The sequence below is a fragment of the Labrus bergylta genome, chromosome 6 (genome assembly GCF_963930695.1).
Source record: "Labrus bergylta chromosome 6, fLabBer1.1, whole genome shotgun sequence".
Taxonomy (NCBI): domain Eukaryota; kingdom Metazoa; phylum Chordata; class Actinopteri; order Labriformes; family Labridae; genus Labrus; species Labrus bergylta.
The window spans coordinates 10,876,763-10,895,417 of NC_089200.1; the positions used below are offsets into that span (position 1 = coordinate 10,876,763).

Sequence of the window (18,655 nt, forward strand, 5' to 3'; positions counted from 1 at the left end):
ATACGAAACTGGACAAAATCATTAAACCAAAGACACCTCAGACCAAAGAATTATTGTTCATTTCTTTTGCTTCCTTTTTTAAACAAGATTTTACACAGTCATGGAAAGAATAAAACAAAACTTCTAACTAAAGCTTAGTCACTGTTGTTCAGTAACTTAAAGTTTAGTAACAGCTGTATTTTGAAGTAGATGTTAGTTTGACTTTGATGTTATACTTTTAATTAATTTTTTAAAGCTTTAATGAACACCAAAGGCGCACGATAGATGTCAACCAATAAAGAAAGATAAATTAGCCAGTAGTGGAGTTTTGCCTTTTCATGTGGTAACAGTGTGTTTTCTTTTCTTTGCCATGGTGTGCGTGTGTGTGTGTTTGTGTGTGTGTGTTTGTGTGAGTAGAAGTTTCAGGAAATTGAGGAGGCCCACCTGCGTCAGATGAAACAGCTGATCAAAGGTTACTCCCACTCAATAGAGGACACCCATGTTCAAGTAGGACAGGTACGCTACAGCCTGCTCTGATCCCAGTGATTTTGAATCATCTGAATTTATCCATTCTCCAAGTCTTTAACGTCTACTGACTCTATTTATCACCAACAGTAGACACTCATATTGAAAACTAGATACATCATCCTGTTGGTCTTCAAGTTGATTCTTCATCATAAAGAATTATCACAAAAGGCTTTGATAATAGAAACAGTTATTTTCTCAGCCTCTTCATGGACATTACTTGCTTTTTTAAGAACCTAATACTCATTGTTCTTCTGCTTTGCTGCAGGTCCACGAGGAGTTCAAGCAGAATGTGGAAAACATCGGCATCGATAACCTTATCCAGAAATTTGCAGAGCAGAAAGGCACGGGCAAGGACAGGCCAGGTGCAGTGAGCTCAGTGGGATTATATTTTGGGTGGTTTCCAGTTGGAGTAAAGTTAAAGCATAAACACACAAAATGAGCAGCTTGCATAACAATACGAATATGAAAACACCCACACTCCAAACAGTATTGTGGAGGCGGAATAATTCATTGTGACAAATTATAACAGTGAGTGAGTGATCTGACTTCCTCAAAGAGCCTCGGTGCACATGTGTGTTTGTGTTTATGTTTTTTATTCATTCACATCTGCAGCTCTGGTTGGTTTTGAGGAGTACATGACAGCTCCTGAAGGTGGGAAGAAGAGTCGCGCAAAAGCCTTCAGGATCCCCGGGCTCGGCAAGAGGGACAAGGAGCCAGACTCTACGTGAGTCACACACACACACACACACACACACACACACACACACACACACACACACACAGACACACAGAATCAAGCCCTGATATTAATTAGCAATATCCCATTGGAGAGGGAGCAATGTACTGAATATCAGCACTGCTGTGATTGGGCCTTGAGTGAGATATCGCTTTTTTAAAACAGTTTTTCGAGCGGCATTGTCTTACACTCTTGCTACTTTGATTCTTCCCCATGTTAACCACAGAGAGATTTATGTACATTTCATTGTGGGTTTTAAATTATGATATAAAGAAATTAAAGTCTGTTGTGTGGTTCTGAGGTATCAGATCAATTAACAAAGACAAACTCTGTCTGCTTTAATATTAATAACCAGTCTTCAGTATGCCTGGCTGAGATGGAGTGATACACATAGTGAAAAGTCTCTGTGTGTTTATGCTCTGTATCAGCACTCACTGAATGCCTCTTGTCCAATCAAATATCTTTGTCAAAAGTAGCTGTTGTCTAATACATCTTGATCTGTAATCGTTGCTTTAATCTTCAGATACTACAGAATGAAGCTGTTAAATAATGTGTTTGTTTTTGTATTTGCAGAGACTCAGCTGTGACAGAAGCACTTGTAAGTATGAAAAAAATTTGACTCCCTAAATCCCCCCCTGATTATCAGTCCTGTCAGACTCCCAAAGATTCAGTTGTTGCTGCAGACTTCTGTGGTTTCCAGCTCTTCTGCACAGTGAGAAGAGAGTGGGTTTATGGGCAGGATGGAAAGAGCGTCATGTGTTAAAGTTTGTAGCAAAGTGAGCAGGAAATCATGAGAGTGTGTTATTGACATTCTGCCGGTGTGGGATTTCCCAGGTTTATTCCGGTACTTCTTGAGTCGATGTTTTCTGATAAACTTTGGCAGCCAGAGGGGAAGTGCGTAACTCTATGAGATTGTGTTTGTATTTATGTCTGCATGTGTTCAAGCTGTGTATAAGAGAGAGAGCACGTGTGTGTGTTGCCATATAGCTATTTAACACTAGAAAGACCAAGGCAGTCATTTTGACTGTTTTTTGATTTTGCAATGTAATAACTTACTTAAAATAAAACCTATGTAACTACAGGACCATGACTTTTCCTAAATGTGTCTATATTTTATTCTAGCATTGTTATTTTATCAAAAACACAAAACATAAAATAGTTTTGAGTATTTTTACCTTGAAAGTCCATAGCGGTCATATTGACTGCATGCATTATAGCCAGTGTATCATTTCAGTATTCGCTACTTTTTCCCGCTCTTGAAGATAGAGGTGGGCGATATGGGAAAAATATCATATCACGATTTTTTTTTGGCAAGATCACGATTTTATCACAATGTTTTTCATACTGTTTAGAGAAATTTGTAAGTTGCTGACCAGTTCAAGCAAACTTATTTACCTGTATAATGTTTTTAAATGCACAAAAACTGTGCAGACAAGTTTAATCTATTTGAAAAACATCTTTGTAGGAGGTCTGGAGGTCTCACCCAGAACATCTTTAGCAACAGAAATCTCTTTCCCTCAATTTGATCAATATTTATGCACAATTTGAAGGTTTTCCTCACCACTTTGAAATTATGATTTAGTTATGTGTCCTCTTTTTATGTTCATCAGGAACATTTTCATGCAGTGATACATTCATTTAAAAACATGTAGACTTTGAGTTCTTGTGTTTCTGTTCTATTTTAGCCCTGCAGAGTTCCTACAGCTGGAGCTTCATACAGGCTCTGCATTTGTTGTTTTTTTATGACATCATTGGACTAACTTTAGTTTAGTTTATATATAATCAAACATAATACAAAATGTGTTAATTCTGTGACACATGATCAAAGTAAGTTTTACTGAAGAGTTTAATTCATAGAGGGGGCGGGACATCGTTGATTGATTGACAGACAGACAGTCACCATGGTTACTCACTCTCACCTGCCTGCTGCTTTGTAACATTGTTTAGCCTAATCCCTATAAATTCAGCTATCACAACAGGTGAGCTTTGGGTGGAGAGGATGATAGTAACTTTGAAAAACCGAGAGAGAGCAGAAAACACCGACAGCAACATTTTAAACACCAGGGTTATATCTGCACTGACTGTCTGAGCTCCGCCCTGTCTGTCTCTGACTGTTAACGTCTCTCCGTGTCGCTATCCGAGATGTAGACTAATCTTAACTGTGCACACTATGCAGATAAGTTAACTGTTGCTCACAGCGTGTCGGTTTGGAAAAATATCAGAACAGTTGCATATAACTGAGATGAAGTTGTTTTTGCAGACTTTACTTTTAAGTTTCGTTTTCACCGCTGCGGTCTGTGTCGGAGCGTAAACTGCAGCATGATAGAATAAACACATTAGTCCGGTTCTACGATCTCTCTGCTTTGGCAGATCATCAGCCAGTTAAAATCCTTCACGATCTAAGATCGTTATATCGCCCACCACTACTTGAAGGTGCGCATCGCTGTTGCCTAGCAACTATTGTTTATAACGCTCGAGCCAAGGTGGAAAGAAAGCTTACCCGCCTAAAACCATATAGAAAGAATAGGAGACATACATTTGAATTAATCAACATTGAAAAGGCAGAATAGAGTAAATTAGGATCTGATTTAGAACAGAATAGAACAAAATGTCAGGAAGGTGAAGGATTGCTGCCACAGAGGCTCCAGAGCCTTGATGAGGCAGAGTCTGATGGAGGCGCAGGTTCGGATACGGAAAGTGATGTCTTCTGGTCTCTCTTCATCTGACACTGGTTCTGAGATTGAACCTGAAAATGGTACAGAGATCATTCCCATTTGCAAAAAACGCCGGCTGCTGTTCCCGTGGTTGTCGATAAACTATTCAAATTTCAAATTCATTAGAATTTAATGTTTGTGTCCTGAAGTTTATTATACCTTTCACAACATTACAGATCCATTTATTCTTATATTTGATATTGATTATTGAAATGATATGCAAATAATTCGTAAACAGTCAAAGTGACCGCTATGGCCTTTCTAGTAGTGATAGAATGCCGGTCGTTCTAGTGTTAACAGCCTGCTGTGTAAGAGGAAAGTAAACAGCAGATCACAGATCTGGTGCTGCTATTTTACACTTTGAAGGGCATCACGTTCCTCAGATGCTTGTAATGTTTGCTGCGGTCACCTTTCAGGACATGTTGCATCACCGTTTACATTCACTGACGCAGTCAATGCCCCCTCTACACTGAACATGGTAATGGTTATTTTGTCAGCTGCTTCTTGAAAAACAAGACGTGTACAATGACTTATTAGATCTCTTCACTGGGAAACATCTATAAACACCTAAATTAACACTTGGAGAGGTGATAAAAACTGTGAAGTTACAAGATGGCTTAACTGTGAGCGGAAAGTGAAGACGAGTTGATCTACAATCAGTCAGTTTAAGTTTCTCTGTAGTTTGATTCATACGAGCTCCCTCCTTCAGATTGTCACATTGTTATAAAAACCTTTTGATTCCGAAAGTTGTAGCGGACTTTAATGCACTTTTGTTTAATTTCTAAATGTTTTTTTAATTAGCAAAACACTTTCTCAATTAAATTTTTACTATGTTTGAAAATACTACAAGATAAACAGGGAAACAGAATAATGTACAGTGGACACTACGTACAGCCTTAACCCATTCTCTCATCACAGTTTATTCCTCCAAGAGCCTGAATTTGATATTTATTTTTGTTTTAAATGTATTTAACCAGGAAAACCTCATTGAGATCAAAACGCTTATTAACAAGAGTGACCTGGCCAAGACAGGCAGAAGAACACTTAACAAGTTACAGACATTAAACACAGAACACTAACAATCACAGATCCACACATCCAGAGTCACAGAGCAGAAAAGTCATCAGTCAAAGCATCTACAACCTCCAATGCTTTAATTTAATGCAATAATCCTCGAGTAAGGAACAGGCAGGGGCAGGAAGGCAGGTTCTGAATCTAGCAAGACCAAAGCCAGTAAAATAATAAGCTGACAAATTTCAGAATGGACGGTACCTGGAATAAGAGAAATAATGTTTGTTTTTACAATTCAACGCATGTGTGCATGGATGAATGCAACTGTTTGTGTGTGTGTTTTAAAACCGACGTTATAACCAGTAATAGAAAGAAAAATAGACTTAATACATTTAGATCATTGCAAATGTGCTCATAATGAAGATCATTAACATGAAATCATGGCCCCTCAACTTCCCAATTACCAAAATGAACAATATAAATACTGAAATAAATATTTAAAAGAAACAAGAAAATAAAGATAGATACATAAGCACAATATTATGGCCACAATATAGTATGAAACGTGAACCAAACCTTGTATAAAATCAGACTTTACCATGTAAAAATACCAATAACAAAGGGAAGAACAAGACAGACAACATTAATAACAAGAACAATAACATTTGGGATGACGTCATCATTTAACTCAGAGACATGAGAGACAAGAAGATTGATTGATTTCACTGTTATGATCTGATCATACCGTTATTCATTCGTTAGTCAGAGTGAATACTTTATCAAATGTTCTTTCTCTGTCACCTGTGGAGTAAACATCCTCATTTGCTGCAGTTACACTTCCCACGTCCTGTAGATCTGTTTACTGAAATCTGATCCTATCAAATACCGTCTGTGTGTGTGTGTGTGTGTGTATCTACGTACTGAGTCTAAAAATAACTCACCCCTTTGGCTGCTTGGTAGGTCTGGCCCTCCTCATGTCTCTTATTGTGTGGATCATGTGACTTCAGTAGCTGGCTTAATGGGAAGATTTCAATCCAACTGAAAAGACACTTGTAGCTCTAGAAGACGGCTTTGTTTGACTTGTAATGTGAAGTTTTATGTTCAACAGTTGTGTTCACTGACTCACACTTACTATACTCCTAGTGTCTGTATACACACTCATAGAGCTCTCCGTGTAGGCTGAGTGCTGAGTTACACTCTATGACGAAGCGCTTCTGTGTGTGAGATATGTGCCTGAAGTACCATTTGACTCCTTGTTGCAGCTGGTGTCTGACTCTATCTTTCTGTGTGTGTGTGTGTGTGTGTGTGTGTGTGTGTTCCCATTCATATAGAATTCACCCCTGGACGTAGACGATGAAGGATTTGTCATCCGAGCTGATAGTACTCAGAATGATATCCTTTTTCTGCTTGGACACGTTCAGTCAGAATAAATCATAAATGGGGGTCTGGGTTCATAATTACATATTTAACAAGTGTTAACCTTTTATTCCTTAATTAAAAATCCTTTTATAGTCGTAGCTCATTATAAAGTTTACTGCAAAATGACTTCCACACTTGAGAAATGCAGTTAGCACCAAATTAGAACACATGAGTGTGCTGAATAGTCTTTTTAAAGATGTTCCTCATGGTGTTGAAAGGACTTTGAAATGAGGTGTAATCAGAAGGTGGGAGGTGAGAGTTGATTTCACAAACGCCTTCATTCACGGCCTCATCAACTGCAGAACCACAAAGTTATAGAGATCATTATCCTATTTATCTGTGCAAATCACTGAAACCCTCCCCATCATTTGATACACCCAAGGTACTGTATATTCCTGCACAGACAGGGGATTGTGTTGAATCATCCTGCTAAGCTAACCCTCCATGCTCTGACTTTTTGCACCTGATCTATTTATCAGCTATAACTCTCAGTCCTGACAGCTCTGGGATTACAACGCTTCCTGACTTTGTCCCCCCCCTTGCTCAGAATAGATTTTTCATGCTCAAGGCACTCAAACTGCAGATGTCCTTTCACAACCCAAGAACACACCCTGTGTGCATCTGAGGCCAGAGACATTGAAAGGGCAGAAGACTTTCATTGAGGAAGATGGCAGCTCTGCAACTCTCACCTCCAGCTCTCTCTGTGCTGCTTCTGCCTCTTTAATTTTTTTGCACATTTCTGTGTTGCATCGCAGCCTGCTATTCTCTTTTGCCCTTATTATATCAATCTTACATTGAATCAATCTTACTTTCCATGCTCTTAAGGGAAGTCATCCTGTTTGTCCTAATAGAAATATTAAACAGGGATAAGCAGAGACACTTGATTGTCTTTTAGGCATTCAGCATTTTTTGCCCATAATAGCTCAATAAGGTATCTAAAGTAAAACTGACAGTATTTAAGAATCAAATTTTAAATAAAAAAAACTCAGAGCAATGCCCTTAATTTTATTCTCTACAACTCACAGAATGCAGTGAATCAAATGATCTCTCTAAGTAAAAAAAGACACAATAAAATGTCTACATTAGTCTACTTTTAAAATGATATCAAATAAAATTAATGAGAACTTAAAATAAAACTGTAGAGTCTATTGTTAGGATGTCTATTAAATTCACGTCATGGCTTTTCATTCAGTACAGTAGCTTTTTCTCCTTGACCAACTTGTCTGTGTGTACGCTGCTCTGAGGAGAAGGACAACAACTTTTACTCCAGTGACTCAGACTTCGATGATGAGGAGCCGAAGAAGTTCCACATCCAGATCAGACCAGTCGCCAGCAGCAATCGCAGTAACTCTGCTGCCACGGAGAAAGAGCTGAAAGCCACCATCGGGGCGCTCACCCTGCCTCCAAACAGAGCAGTTCGACAGCAGGTGGCCTTTTTGTTTTCTGTCACATTCTCTTTGTTTTCAATGATACTCAGAAGGTACAAAAATCTTCAACTGTTTTATGGTCAGGTTGGAGAATGAGTCTCAAAATTAGATCTGAACTTTTCCTGAATTTACAACTTCAACTACTTATGATAAGAAATGAGCTCAGATCTGACTTAATGGCTTACCTTGGTTACCTTTTGTTGTATGTTGTATGCACATTCTCATGAATTAAATAAAAACCAAAGAGTGTTTCTTCTGGGAAGGTGGAGCCTGAATTAGTATTCAAAGTTAATTCTAAAACCTCAAACATGCTGATTGAATGTTCTTTAGGGCTCCAAATGTATGTTAACTGTAGCTGAAGAATCTCAAACTAGCACTTTTCACTTTACTATCAACCAAACTGAGACAGAAATGAAAAATACAGAATAACATCCCCCTTCAATATTTCACCTTGACATAAATTCACTCTATTGATCAAATCTTTTCTTCCTCTTTTGACTCTCAGGTGTCAGTCAAGCGGCATCTCTCCCGTAAGTTCACACAAATGGGTCTGATTGTTTTTGGGGCAGTTTTTGGGAGTACTTCTTTATTTGCTGAAAACTCCTTCCTGTGAAGTGTTGAAGTGCAGACGTCTGAAGTAGTTTTGTGTCTGCAGGAACCTCGAGTACAGCAGGAGGTCGCTCAGAAGAGGGCGAGGGAGCCTCCCACAGGGGTGAGTCAGACTACAGTCTTTTTTTACTTTTTACTTTTTACTTTTTTGTTTTTTCAAAGATAATCATTCATCAATTGGTGTTGAAGTTGCTTAAACCTGCATTCTTTATAATGGCCAGCAGGGGGGGACGACTGGTTGCAAAAGAAGTCCAGTTTATGAAGCTTGATAAAATAAAATAACAAAAAAGCCTGTGAACATTTTTCTAATAAGTTTAAGATGACAATCAATACTTGAAGGTCTTCTTCAATACAGCATGATTTAAACTTTGTAAAAAATGGATCCATTAAGATTTAAATTGAAGAGAAAATAGGTTATGCTATAGGAAAGCACAACTTATCAACCAAAAAAATCAAGCTGGCAAAAGACAAAATCCCAACTACAAGGCTTCAAAACCTAAATCTACAAACCATTACATTGAATTTACAGTGGCTACGTCCCTTCTTTGATACAGTCTCTGATTTATACCATTAATAGGGGTTTTAGATTATTATCCTGTCAGTATGGAAAAGGATGAAAACTATTTCTCCAACAAGCTTCTCTCAGGATTTAAATGATAATTCAAGTTTAGAGCATCTCTCCCTCCAGCCTGTTTATCCCCATGTGTTACTCTGGACAGCAAATCTCAATCTTGGCTAATTTGACTTTAACAGCCAACCTCCACTACTCACACCCACGACCTCTGCTCATGCTCCACAGCTTGTTTTATTGGAACAGGTTCGTTAGCTACCTGTTGGTGAGGCAGGAGTGGGAGGCTACAACCTGCTGCTACACAGCAGTGAGGAGTCTCTCTCTTAAATCCAGAAGTGGCAGGATTAACGATTAGCGTCTGATTAAAGCAGTAACTCTACAGCGACAGCAGCAGTGACTGTAGCTGAGTGAACCAGGCTAATTGCTGGTATTTATCACAGAGAAGTTAATGGCTGATGGGTCTCCCTCTCCCTCATGCTGGTCTCTCTCGCTCAATCTCAGCCTCCTGTCAGCACTCTGACAAAGAACACCGTGCCGCTGATTAGCTCTGATTAGGGAGCATCCACAGCAGTGACTCACTGTCTCTCATTGTGTGTGTGTGTGTGTGTTCTTTACAGATGGAGATCAGGAGGGCCTACGCAGGTCCACCTCCAGTCCTGATCACAGCAGGTGAGATGGCTCAGTCCTTTCTTCTCTAAGTCTTTTCTCTGAGTGATTCAGAGAGAGACATTTTTGGAAGCTTAACTGCGTCATCAGTGGCCTTCTCAGAAATATGAAGCTCTTCAAGTTTCCTCCTCACAGACTTTATGCTGTCAATATTCCAATTTTCCTATACCCTGTTGCTCATCTCAAAAAAAGAATGTCTTCACACAGTTTCATACAACAAAACAACATTGTTGAATTAAGGCCACTCCAATCATGATCATTTCAATTTCAACTTGAAAACAGCAAAGGCGAGGGAACTGAAAATGAAAGAGAGCTTATTTATTTATTACATTTTTAGAATACTTGAGAATAAATGCCTACCCATACAAGTTGAGCTTTTCAGAAAGTCAGAAGAAATAAATGAAAAACAATCAGGATTCATGGTTTGATGGTTTTATCCCCATTCTGCCCCGTCAAACCTTCAATTCCCTCGTCTCCCACTCTGTGCTCTCACTTCACATACTTATTTCCTCTCCTCCCCCTCTTCCTCCTCCTCTTCCTTATATCATTCCTCTGTTCTCCCTGATTTGTCTGTCCCGTCTCCTTGTTCTCCATCAGGCTGAGTTCGACTGTGTCGGGTTCAGACAGTCTGTTTGGTCCTCCGCTTGAATCAGCGTTCAAGTCCAAGAGCTTTGATGGTCGTGAACATCTCAGAGAGCAGAGCGCGTTTGGAGTTTCTGAATGTAAGAACTGTTGTTTTGTTCAAATATATATTTTTTGACTTGTATTCTAAATACGAGATGATATTCCCTCGTTTAACAACTTTAAAACTAGTCCAGATTTGCTAAAACTCTCCTTTCAGCCTTGTGTCTCAAAAAAAGACCAGACTCTGTAATTAGGTCAGGTTTGTTGTCAGGTCACTCGCACTAAACTGGTGAGTGAGTAGATTTTGAATAATGGTTTTTACTGGGGTTGGAACTTTTTTCAGCTAACTAACTAACTTAACATTCTCAACATAAGAAAATAAAATCACAAGAAAATGCAATAACATGCAGACCCAGTTCACCAATAGACATATGAAAAAGGTAAGAGGTTTCTAAACATTTTCTATGCACACTGAAGGTCACATGAATAATTTATTTTTCAGAATTTACTAGTTAGTAGTAGCAGAATGGATTAGCTTCCTGATGTATCTTGGATATGGACTCAAAAAGATTTTAGTATGGGTTGTGCAATAGTGTCGTGGTGTTCGTATGAGTTTACATTTTCTTAGCTATTTTTATTTTTCTCTTATGTTCTGGTTATGCACATGTGTATGGGATTTTCTGTTTACATGTGGATCGTGTTTGTTACTATTGTTTTTATTTCCAAGACAAATTTCCCCAAGTGGACAATAAAGTCTATCGTATCATTAAGAGGTCAGTAATGGAAAAAAAAAAGTCACTTGTAACACAAAAGTGGTTCCTTTGGACTCTCTGAGCTTTTTTTTTTAATAATCTGCAAATGTGAATCTAGAACTTTTAAGAGACCTGGACTTTTTCAATAGTTAAATCAAAAACATAAATAAATATTGTGACATTTTGGCCAATAAGGTGAATCAAGGTTGGTACAGTGGTGTTTGACTATTTTAACTGGTATCTTGTTCTGTGTTTAACGTTTATGTCAGATGCTGCCTTCTCGTCAGACTCCTCCTCTCCGGAGAATGTTGAGGACTCTGGCTTGGACTCACCTTCCCATCAAACCCTGGGGCCGTCTCCTGAGCCGGTGGGTTGGGCCGCTTGGCCTCCCGTGACACAGAGTAAAGAACAGACTCAGACGCTGGGACGACCTGCCGATCCTTTCCTCTCTGCTTTGCGGGACCCCTCCCCTGGTTGGAGTCCTCACCCACAGGAAGACCCTGTTAGCGTCTGGTCCGTCGCCCCTTCTCGTCCCTCTCGTGTCCCCCAAGACATGGACCCGTCATCCACCCGGTTCCCTGCTTTCCCCCAGTCCCTCCCGCCACCTGAGATGGAGTCATCAGTGTGGAACTGTAAACACATCCCCCCTGAGGACCCCTTCCTTGCTGCATTTGATAGAACTGTCACCCAGGAGACCATAAACCTGTCTGACGCTTGGTCCCGCCCACCACCTCGTCAAAAACAGGAGGGGAGGGGGATAGAGGTGCGAGGGGATCCGTTCTCCATGACTCTCCCCGACACCAAGAAATTCCCAACCTCCTCTTCATCCTCCTCTTCATCCTCCTCTCACCGTAAAGACAGAGACAGGAAGCGGGACCGCAGCCTCCCGCCTCCTGTTACATCTGATGACCCGTTTGCGATCACAATGATTGGCAGCCCGACACACCAGTCGTCAATGGCTGCAGCAGCTGGTTTGATCCCTCCACCCAGCAGCAGCAGCAGCAGCAGCAGCAGCATTGTTGGCGTTAACAACAACAACAGACTCGGACTCGAAGCTAACTCGAGCTCTTTGCCCACGACTCAGCCCAAGAAGGAGCTGATGCACTGGAACTCTCTCCACAACCCGTTCAGTGAAGGAGTCTCCAAAACACAGGAGGGAGGAGGGAAAGGAGACGGAGGAGCTGGAGGAGAGAGGAGGAAACATCGATCATCAGAAAGTGAGCCACGTCGGAATGCCCCTCCACTCACGAGGCATTCAGGACCGCAGGAGGATCTGTGTTTCTCCACAGACAAAGATCAGGACTGCCTGGATATAAACTCTCAGATCCCGTGCGGCGTTAGCTCCCACAAAGGTAATGATTTATTCCTTTTAGAGTGGAACTAATGTTTTTAATAGGTTGGCACATGTCTATGGAAGCCCTGAGCGGACATCCATCCATTCATTTTTATTTACTCCTTACTCTACCGGGGTGATAAGTCATTATGGTTGTTTTCTCGAAACCTCATCTTGTTTATTTGCTATCCGCAGAGTTGCAAAAGCGCAAAACAAACAGGGAAATAAGCTTTATTTACATCATCAGTGTGGACAATGGCAGCAGGTCATGTCATGGTCTGGCCTATCACAATGAACAGCCGACTGTTTTCTTTTCTAAATTACCCGAAAAAATCAGGGATTGAACTATTATGCTGAGGTATAAGAAATAATTGTTAAACATGGTGTAAAATATTAGAAAATAAATGGATGAATAGAAATAAGCTGCATAAAACACGAGATGTTTAGTTTACTAATTAATGAAATTAAAAGACTTCTAACTACATTATAAATAACCTTTTAATTCACATCAGTCACTTTCTTTACATTACATTTAAAGCAACAATATGTAGGAATTCAGTTTGGTGCACTTTGGCGCCCCCCGAATGTCTCTGAGTGTAACTGCACTGTTGAAAGACACGTAGACATGTAGTGTTGTTACGCCTCCCCCGTTTAGACAACGTGCGTTTGTTTACAAACAGAGGGTGCTAAACAACCTCTCTCCTCTGACATGGTACAGATATATTACCGGATTCAGCACAAATATGACTCAAATATGAAACAACGGGCTGAAGATGCAAGCAAACTGTTACCTGCAGCCTTGCATGGTTTCTGTCATCAATCATATATAATGATGAATATATTATAATGAATATTAATATATGAATCTGTGTATTCTATTATTATTTGTCTAAGAGACAAACAGCTACAGCAAAGTTTTGACAAATCAAAAAGTCTTACAAATCCATCAGAGGAAAAACTCTGGATCTTAAAGAAACACAAAATCCCTAAAAGAGTGTATTCCTTTTTCTGACATAATAATAATTCTTGTTGGACCCTGTTATCAGACATTAATACAAATGAATAAAAACACTTGAAATTAGTGCAGGAAATGACTTCTCTAAAGATGTTCTTCTCTCTGATGTTTTCTCAGATAGCAACATGAAGCTAAATTCACACACCAGTACAAATAGAATTGGGATTTGTTCCAGCTGGTTCTGTCACTGTGTCTGGTTTAGTTTGTCTCTGGCTGTCTTTGATTGATTTCAGAGGTTGTTTCTTTACTTCCATTTAACTGTGTGATTCAGATCAGCTTTGAGTCACTTTGTGTTTCTATGTATTTGAAAGGGTCCAAGCACAACTTCCGACAGGAGACGACTGAAGTGGTGTCAGCTGCTCCTCAGAGAGCGACCCGAGCCAAGAGGACTTCGAGCCGACTCAGCGGCTGTGAGAGAGTGAGTATTGATCACATGTCAACACCTCGGCTAATTGAATGAATTCTTATTCTGCAGTACATTTTGTATGACAGGAATTATTAACTTGTTTTGAAACAGAGGAAAAATGTATACTGTGGCCTCTTTATGACCTTTGAAAGAAAATAAGACCATCAGAGGCAAGATGAGACGATTTACAGCACGCTGAAGAAACAGCCTTTTATACATTTTCACAACAAATACTGAGTGGTACATTTATAAGAAAGCAGGATTAGATTTATTTGTAAGAAATCACTACTTACACTGTACAAAATGTAGCTAACAGCTAACGATGCCAAAATCAACACTGACCTAAAGTTCCTCATAGGAACTTTAACTTTTTGTGACTCTTAAACCACAGCTTTTTTTTTTTTTAAATCCCACTTTTTGTCCTAACAGACCAATTGTTGTCTTATTTAGATATGAAGGACATCAACAGTAGAGAGAGAACCTGCCACAGGGCAAAACGTTTTAGATGAAGAACAACTGTGTGTAAAGTAAAAACCCTTTGCTGTTTCAATCCTACACTTTTCAATGTTCATGAGGAACATTGTAATTCAGTTAATACTGTATATCTACTGATATTTATCCTTTAAATTTAACGTTGAAATCAAACTGAACTGAACAAGTGGTAACAGTTGTATGTGAATGTAGATCTCTGGTCGCCCAGGTAATTACATATTGAAACTCTTTGTCCCTGCATCAGTCCCGCTCTCTATGCTCCTCCCCGCTGCCGGAGCCCAGCCCTTCCCTCACCTCCTCCTCCTCCTCCAGTCCCAGTGAGTGGGGGCCTCAGGCCAGGGACACTGACTGGGTGGGTCAGAACCAAGCTCCAAGTCCTGCCAGACCAGGACAAGTCTCACCGCTGCCCTTCCAGCACCAGGACCACCAACAAAGGCCGTGTAAGCCTCAGCACATAAACTTACATTACCAGAGAATGAGTTGAAAAAGATTGATGAAAAGATTGATACCAGCTTCATGTCTGTATGGTTAATATAAAGCTTCAGCATGAACAAAAACAGTTAAGATGCAATTTGTTGCTTTGACTCTTGAATATTATTAGAACATATTAAAGAAGCTTTAAAGGTGCAGGCACTTTGTTACCTTCAGAAAGAACCTGGCCAGCTGTTTCTGATATCTGAACTGAGCAAATCTTAAACTGCTGGTCTTTTCATATTTATTATGAAGTTATACGAGTTTTGTTATTCTCATCAAAAAGAAAGTTAAACATATTTCCAAATGACTCTTCTTCAAGCATAAATTAAACACATAAAACTCAGACTATCAACAGCCGCCTCTGATGTTTCACTTTTGTTCTGTGCAGTGCACCTCTCCCGAGGTCCCAGTCCCATCTCTCTGAGCACACAGGAGGCCTGGCCCGTAGCAGCAGCCATAACTGAGTATATTAACGCCTACTTCAAAGGTGGACAACACAACCGGTGAGCAGGATGCAACTGTTTCTTTTCACATCAAATCGACACTCTGCTGTGAAGCTGCACTGCTTTGGTTTAGTTCTAGTTTATTGACTTTTTTTCCTTTATTGTCTAGTTTATTCTCTATTTGTTACACCTCATTTCCACTTTAAAAATAGGACAGAAGTAAATTACATAGTTGCATTAAAAACATATTTCACATAGGTTAAACGTTGTATTTACATGGAGTTACAATTTAAGGTGTTGAAATAAAATGAACTAACAGTTTGTCATGTAGAGTATTTGTAAACAGAACTTTCCTTGCCAGCTAAAAGTAAAAGATGTGGAGGAACCTTTTTTTACTGTCAACTTACATCTTGAACAGAACCACAGAGTTAACAGGATTCATTTGAACTTGGTTTGTTTGTTTTCTTCTCTCTCCAGATGTCTTGTGAAGATCACAGGCGACCTGACTATGTCCTTCCCTGCGGGCATCACTCGCATTTTCACAGCAAACCCCAATGTTCCCGTGCTCAGCTTCAGACTGGTCAACATCTCAAAGATCGATCACTTCCTGCCAAATCAGAAGCTGCTCTACAGGTCAGCAGCCCTCTTTGAGTTCAGTCACATCTGGGTTTTATTTCTTTTCTTTTTGTTTAGACTGAACACATCATTCCCGTTTCGTTTCTGTGTCTCTACAGCGACCCGTCTCAGAGTGACCCAGACACCAGAGACTTCTGGTTCAACATGCAGGCCCTGCAGCTCTTTCTGCAGAGGGAGGCTGAACTCAACCCTCAGGCCTCGTACTACAACGTCGGCCTTCTTAAATATCAGGTGAGGATCCAAAGAGGTTCTTCATGACCCTTATCTTTTGCTCATATGGGCTGATCTCAATTCAAATTTTGACCATCCTTGTATAATTTATAATATTTCTAATATATTCTATACAATCCAGGTATAGGATGAAGATGGTTAAATGTATTTTTGTCAATAAACATTTAATATTGACAATTTGTTTTAATGGCCTAAGAGATGAACTAATGATTTGATAGAAGCTATATTTTTAGCCCAAGTTCGTCTTCATTCCCTTTTTTATTTTTTTTATTGGAAAGCTTATTCATCAGAAGTTTTTTGAATCTTGTTTTTTTCCTTTTGGACAACTTTGTTTTCATTTTCTGAAAGTCTCTCCAAAGTGTTGATCACATTAAACCAATTCCTTCATATGAGTTGATTAAGCTTGACATGACCTAAAGATGACACCAATCCTGCCCTGGCCTCCTCAGGTGTCGTCTCAGGACCCGGGTCGGGCTCCCCTCCTGCTGTCTGCAGAGTGTCAGCGCAGCGGCACAGTGACCCGGGTGTCCCTGGATTACCACTGCTGCCCCGCCACTGCGCCCTCCACCCAGCTCACCGCAGTCCAGGTGCTGCTGCCGCTAGACCACACGGCCACCGACCTGCAGTGTCAGCCTCCTGCGTCCTGGTGAGACATGAGCAGCCTCTGTTCACTGTTGATCCTGTATTTAACCTTTAATTAGTAATTGAGCAGATTTAGATGAATAGAGAGAAAATATAATGTCAAAAATATTTGATGAGGTATTACTAAAACGAGTCTAAACATTTGAAACCAGCATTACAGTCATATACACATTTATGACAGAACATGATAATATTCACCACGACAAAATAATGCTAACAAGATGTTAGCATTATTACAACAGTTAACATGCTGTAGCAGGTCTAAGAGTATTTTGTGTTTATTTTTATGAGTTTGAGAAGAATAACATCGGGGTCAATTACAACAAGAACAGAGAAAAAGAAATGAGTGCTAATAAAATAAAAGATGGTAGAGTATGTATACTGCATTTGTTCATATCCTGTCCATGTAGTCTGTGATCGTCAAACTGGGGGGACTGAGAAGCTGGTTTGATATTTTCTATTTGTAGGAACGCTGAAGAAAGACGGCTACTTTGGAAACTCCCGAACCTCTCCCCGACCAACCACAGCAAAGGTCAGAACTCCTCTGCTCCCTTCTCATCTCTGTGCTTTTATGTTTTCAGCCCTCATTGAACAAGGAGAGTTTGAAAACAGAATGTGGCTCAAGGAGAGGTTATCCTCAGTCTGTTCCACGTCTATCATAAGCATTCACTGGAGAGCTACATTTCCCTCATCAATAAAGAATACAATCAGAGAATTCTGCTCTATCACTTCACACAAATAGAAAATGTGTCATTTAAATGTTTGTTACAGGATTTCTGAAGGTAAAGCTAAAAGTCTGACAATGTATAGTTAGCTTTTCAGTGCAGAATTAGCATTGGTAGCAGCTGCTGTCATTAGTGTTGTGACGTGGAGTAAATAGCAAGTGTCTGTCTGTCTGCATGCATCTAGACAAGCACCTCATAAATGTTCCCTTTATATTAGTGTCAGGGTGATTGTTGCTTCTCAACCTCTCATAAGAGAGCTTATTTCAGCTGTAATTTAACTTCAGATGAATCAAATATTATATCACTTTATCTCAAGGTTTCATTCACTTAAGTGCCTCTTTGTATCAGACACGCACATTTCTTATTTCTAATTCTAATTCTTTCTCGTGTAAAGATGTATTACGTTCTCAGAGGGAAGCGTTGGGCTCTGAGAACAGAGAAAAAAGAAACTGTTCATAGATGTCAGTGATGGATGATGGGAGGAAGGACGTTAGAGGCTGAAAACATTTCTCTGTTTTGTGAGTCAATGACAAAGCTCTGAAAGGTCACCATAACTCCTCCCTGTCTTTCTTACAGTGTTCATCCCTTTTAGGTTAAAAGTGACATTTCTTTATTGATTATATCTGAAATGTTAAATCACAAGAGAAACTTCTTTATCTGTACCTCATGTCAACTGTTGAAGATATTTCTGAGCTTGACAAAGCTGCTTCCTCTTCTTCCTGTTCATCAGCATTTCACCTCGAGGGTGGTTGAGTTGTGAAGCTGTTGAAGAGACGTCAGTCCTGTTTCTGCTGATTATTGGTTTTGAGCTTTCTTGTTTGCTTTGTAAAGTTTACATTCTCAGAGAAACAGAGGCTCTGTCGACTGTTATTAACTTGTTTTTAATCTCTCTTTTCTCTGAACCTTGAAACTTTAAAGCCTGCCCTGACACACTTGCTTTATAAGAAGAGACTACCATCTTTCCACATGACTGTAAAGTTAATCTGTGTGTGTGTGTGTGTGTGTGCGCCACAGGCTCAGGGACTCTGTGTGCCAGCTGGCAGTGCCTGGAGGTCCCCCGTGGCCCTCCACCCAGCCTGGCTGTTCAGTTTGTTGGCTCGGGGGCCTCTCTGTCAGGCATGGATGTGGAGCTGGTGGGCAGCCGCTACCGCATGTCACTGGTTAAGAAGAGATTCGCCACAGGTGACACTTCCTCTTCTTACACTGACTGACCATGGTCTCT

The 18,655-nt window shown here is 40.0% G+C and overlaps 1 protein-coding gene across 2 annotated transcripts in view; it reads left to right on the forward strand.

Annotated features, from left to right (window-relative positions):
* Window positions 1-18,655, forward strand: part of fcho1 (FCH and mu domain containing endocytic adaptor 1) — a 52,742-nt gene that overhangs the window by 33,508 nt on the left and 579 nt on the right. For both annotated transcript variants that reach the window (XM_020656556.3, XM_029281419.2), the window contains 19 exons: window positions 397-495; window positions 773-869; window positions 1,120-1,231; window positions 1,817-1,841; window positions 6,300-6,360; window positions 7,621-7,814; window positions 8,320-8,344; window positions 8,470-8,526; window positions 9,612-9,663; window positions 10,258-10,382; window positions 11,306-12,388; window positions 13,696-13,802; window positions 14,527-14,722; window positions 15,145-15,259; window positions 15,677-15,832; window positions 15,934-16,066; window positions 16,516-16,712; window positions 17,176-17,240; window positions 18,448-18,615. In XM_020656556.3, coding sequence (XP_020512212.1) covers window positions 397-495; window positions 773-869; window positions 1,120-1,231; window positions 1,817-1,841; window positions 6,300-6,360; window positions 7,621-7,814; window positions 8,320-8,344; window positions 8,470-8,526; window positions 9,612-9,663; window positions 10,258-10,382; window positions 11,306-12,388; window positions 13,696-13,802; window positions 14,527-14,722; window positions 15,145-15,259; window positions 15,677-15,832; window positions 15,934-16,066; window positions 16,516-16,712; window positions 17,176-17,240; window positions 18,448-18,615 — 3,067 coding nt within the window. The remainder of the gene's footprint in view (window positions 1-396; window positions 496-772; window positions 870-1,119; window positions 1,232-1,816; window positions 1,842-6,299; window positions 6,361-7,620; window positions 7,815-8,319; window positions 8,345-8,469; window positions 8,527-9,611; window positions 9,664-10,257; window positions 10,383-11,305; window positions 12,389-13,695; window positions 13,803-14,526; window positions 14,723-15,144; window positions 15,260-15,676; window positions 15,833-15,933; window positions 16,067-16,515; window positions 16,713-17,175; window positions 17,241-18,447; window positions 18,616-18,655) is intronic.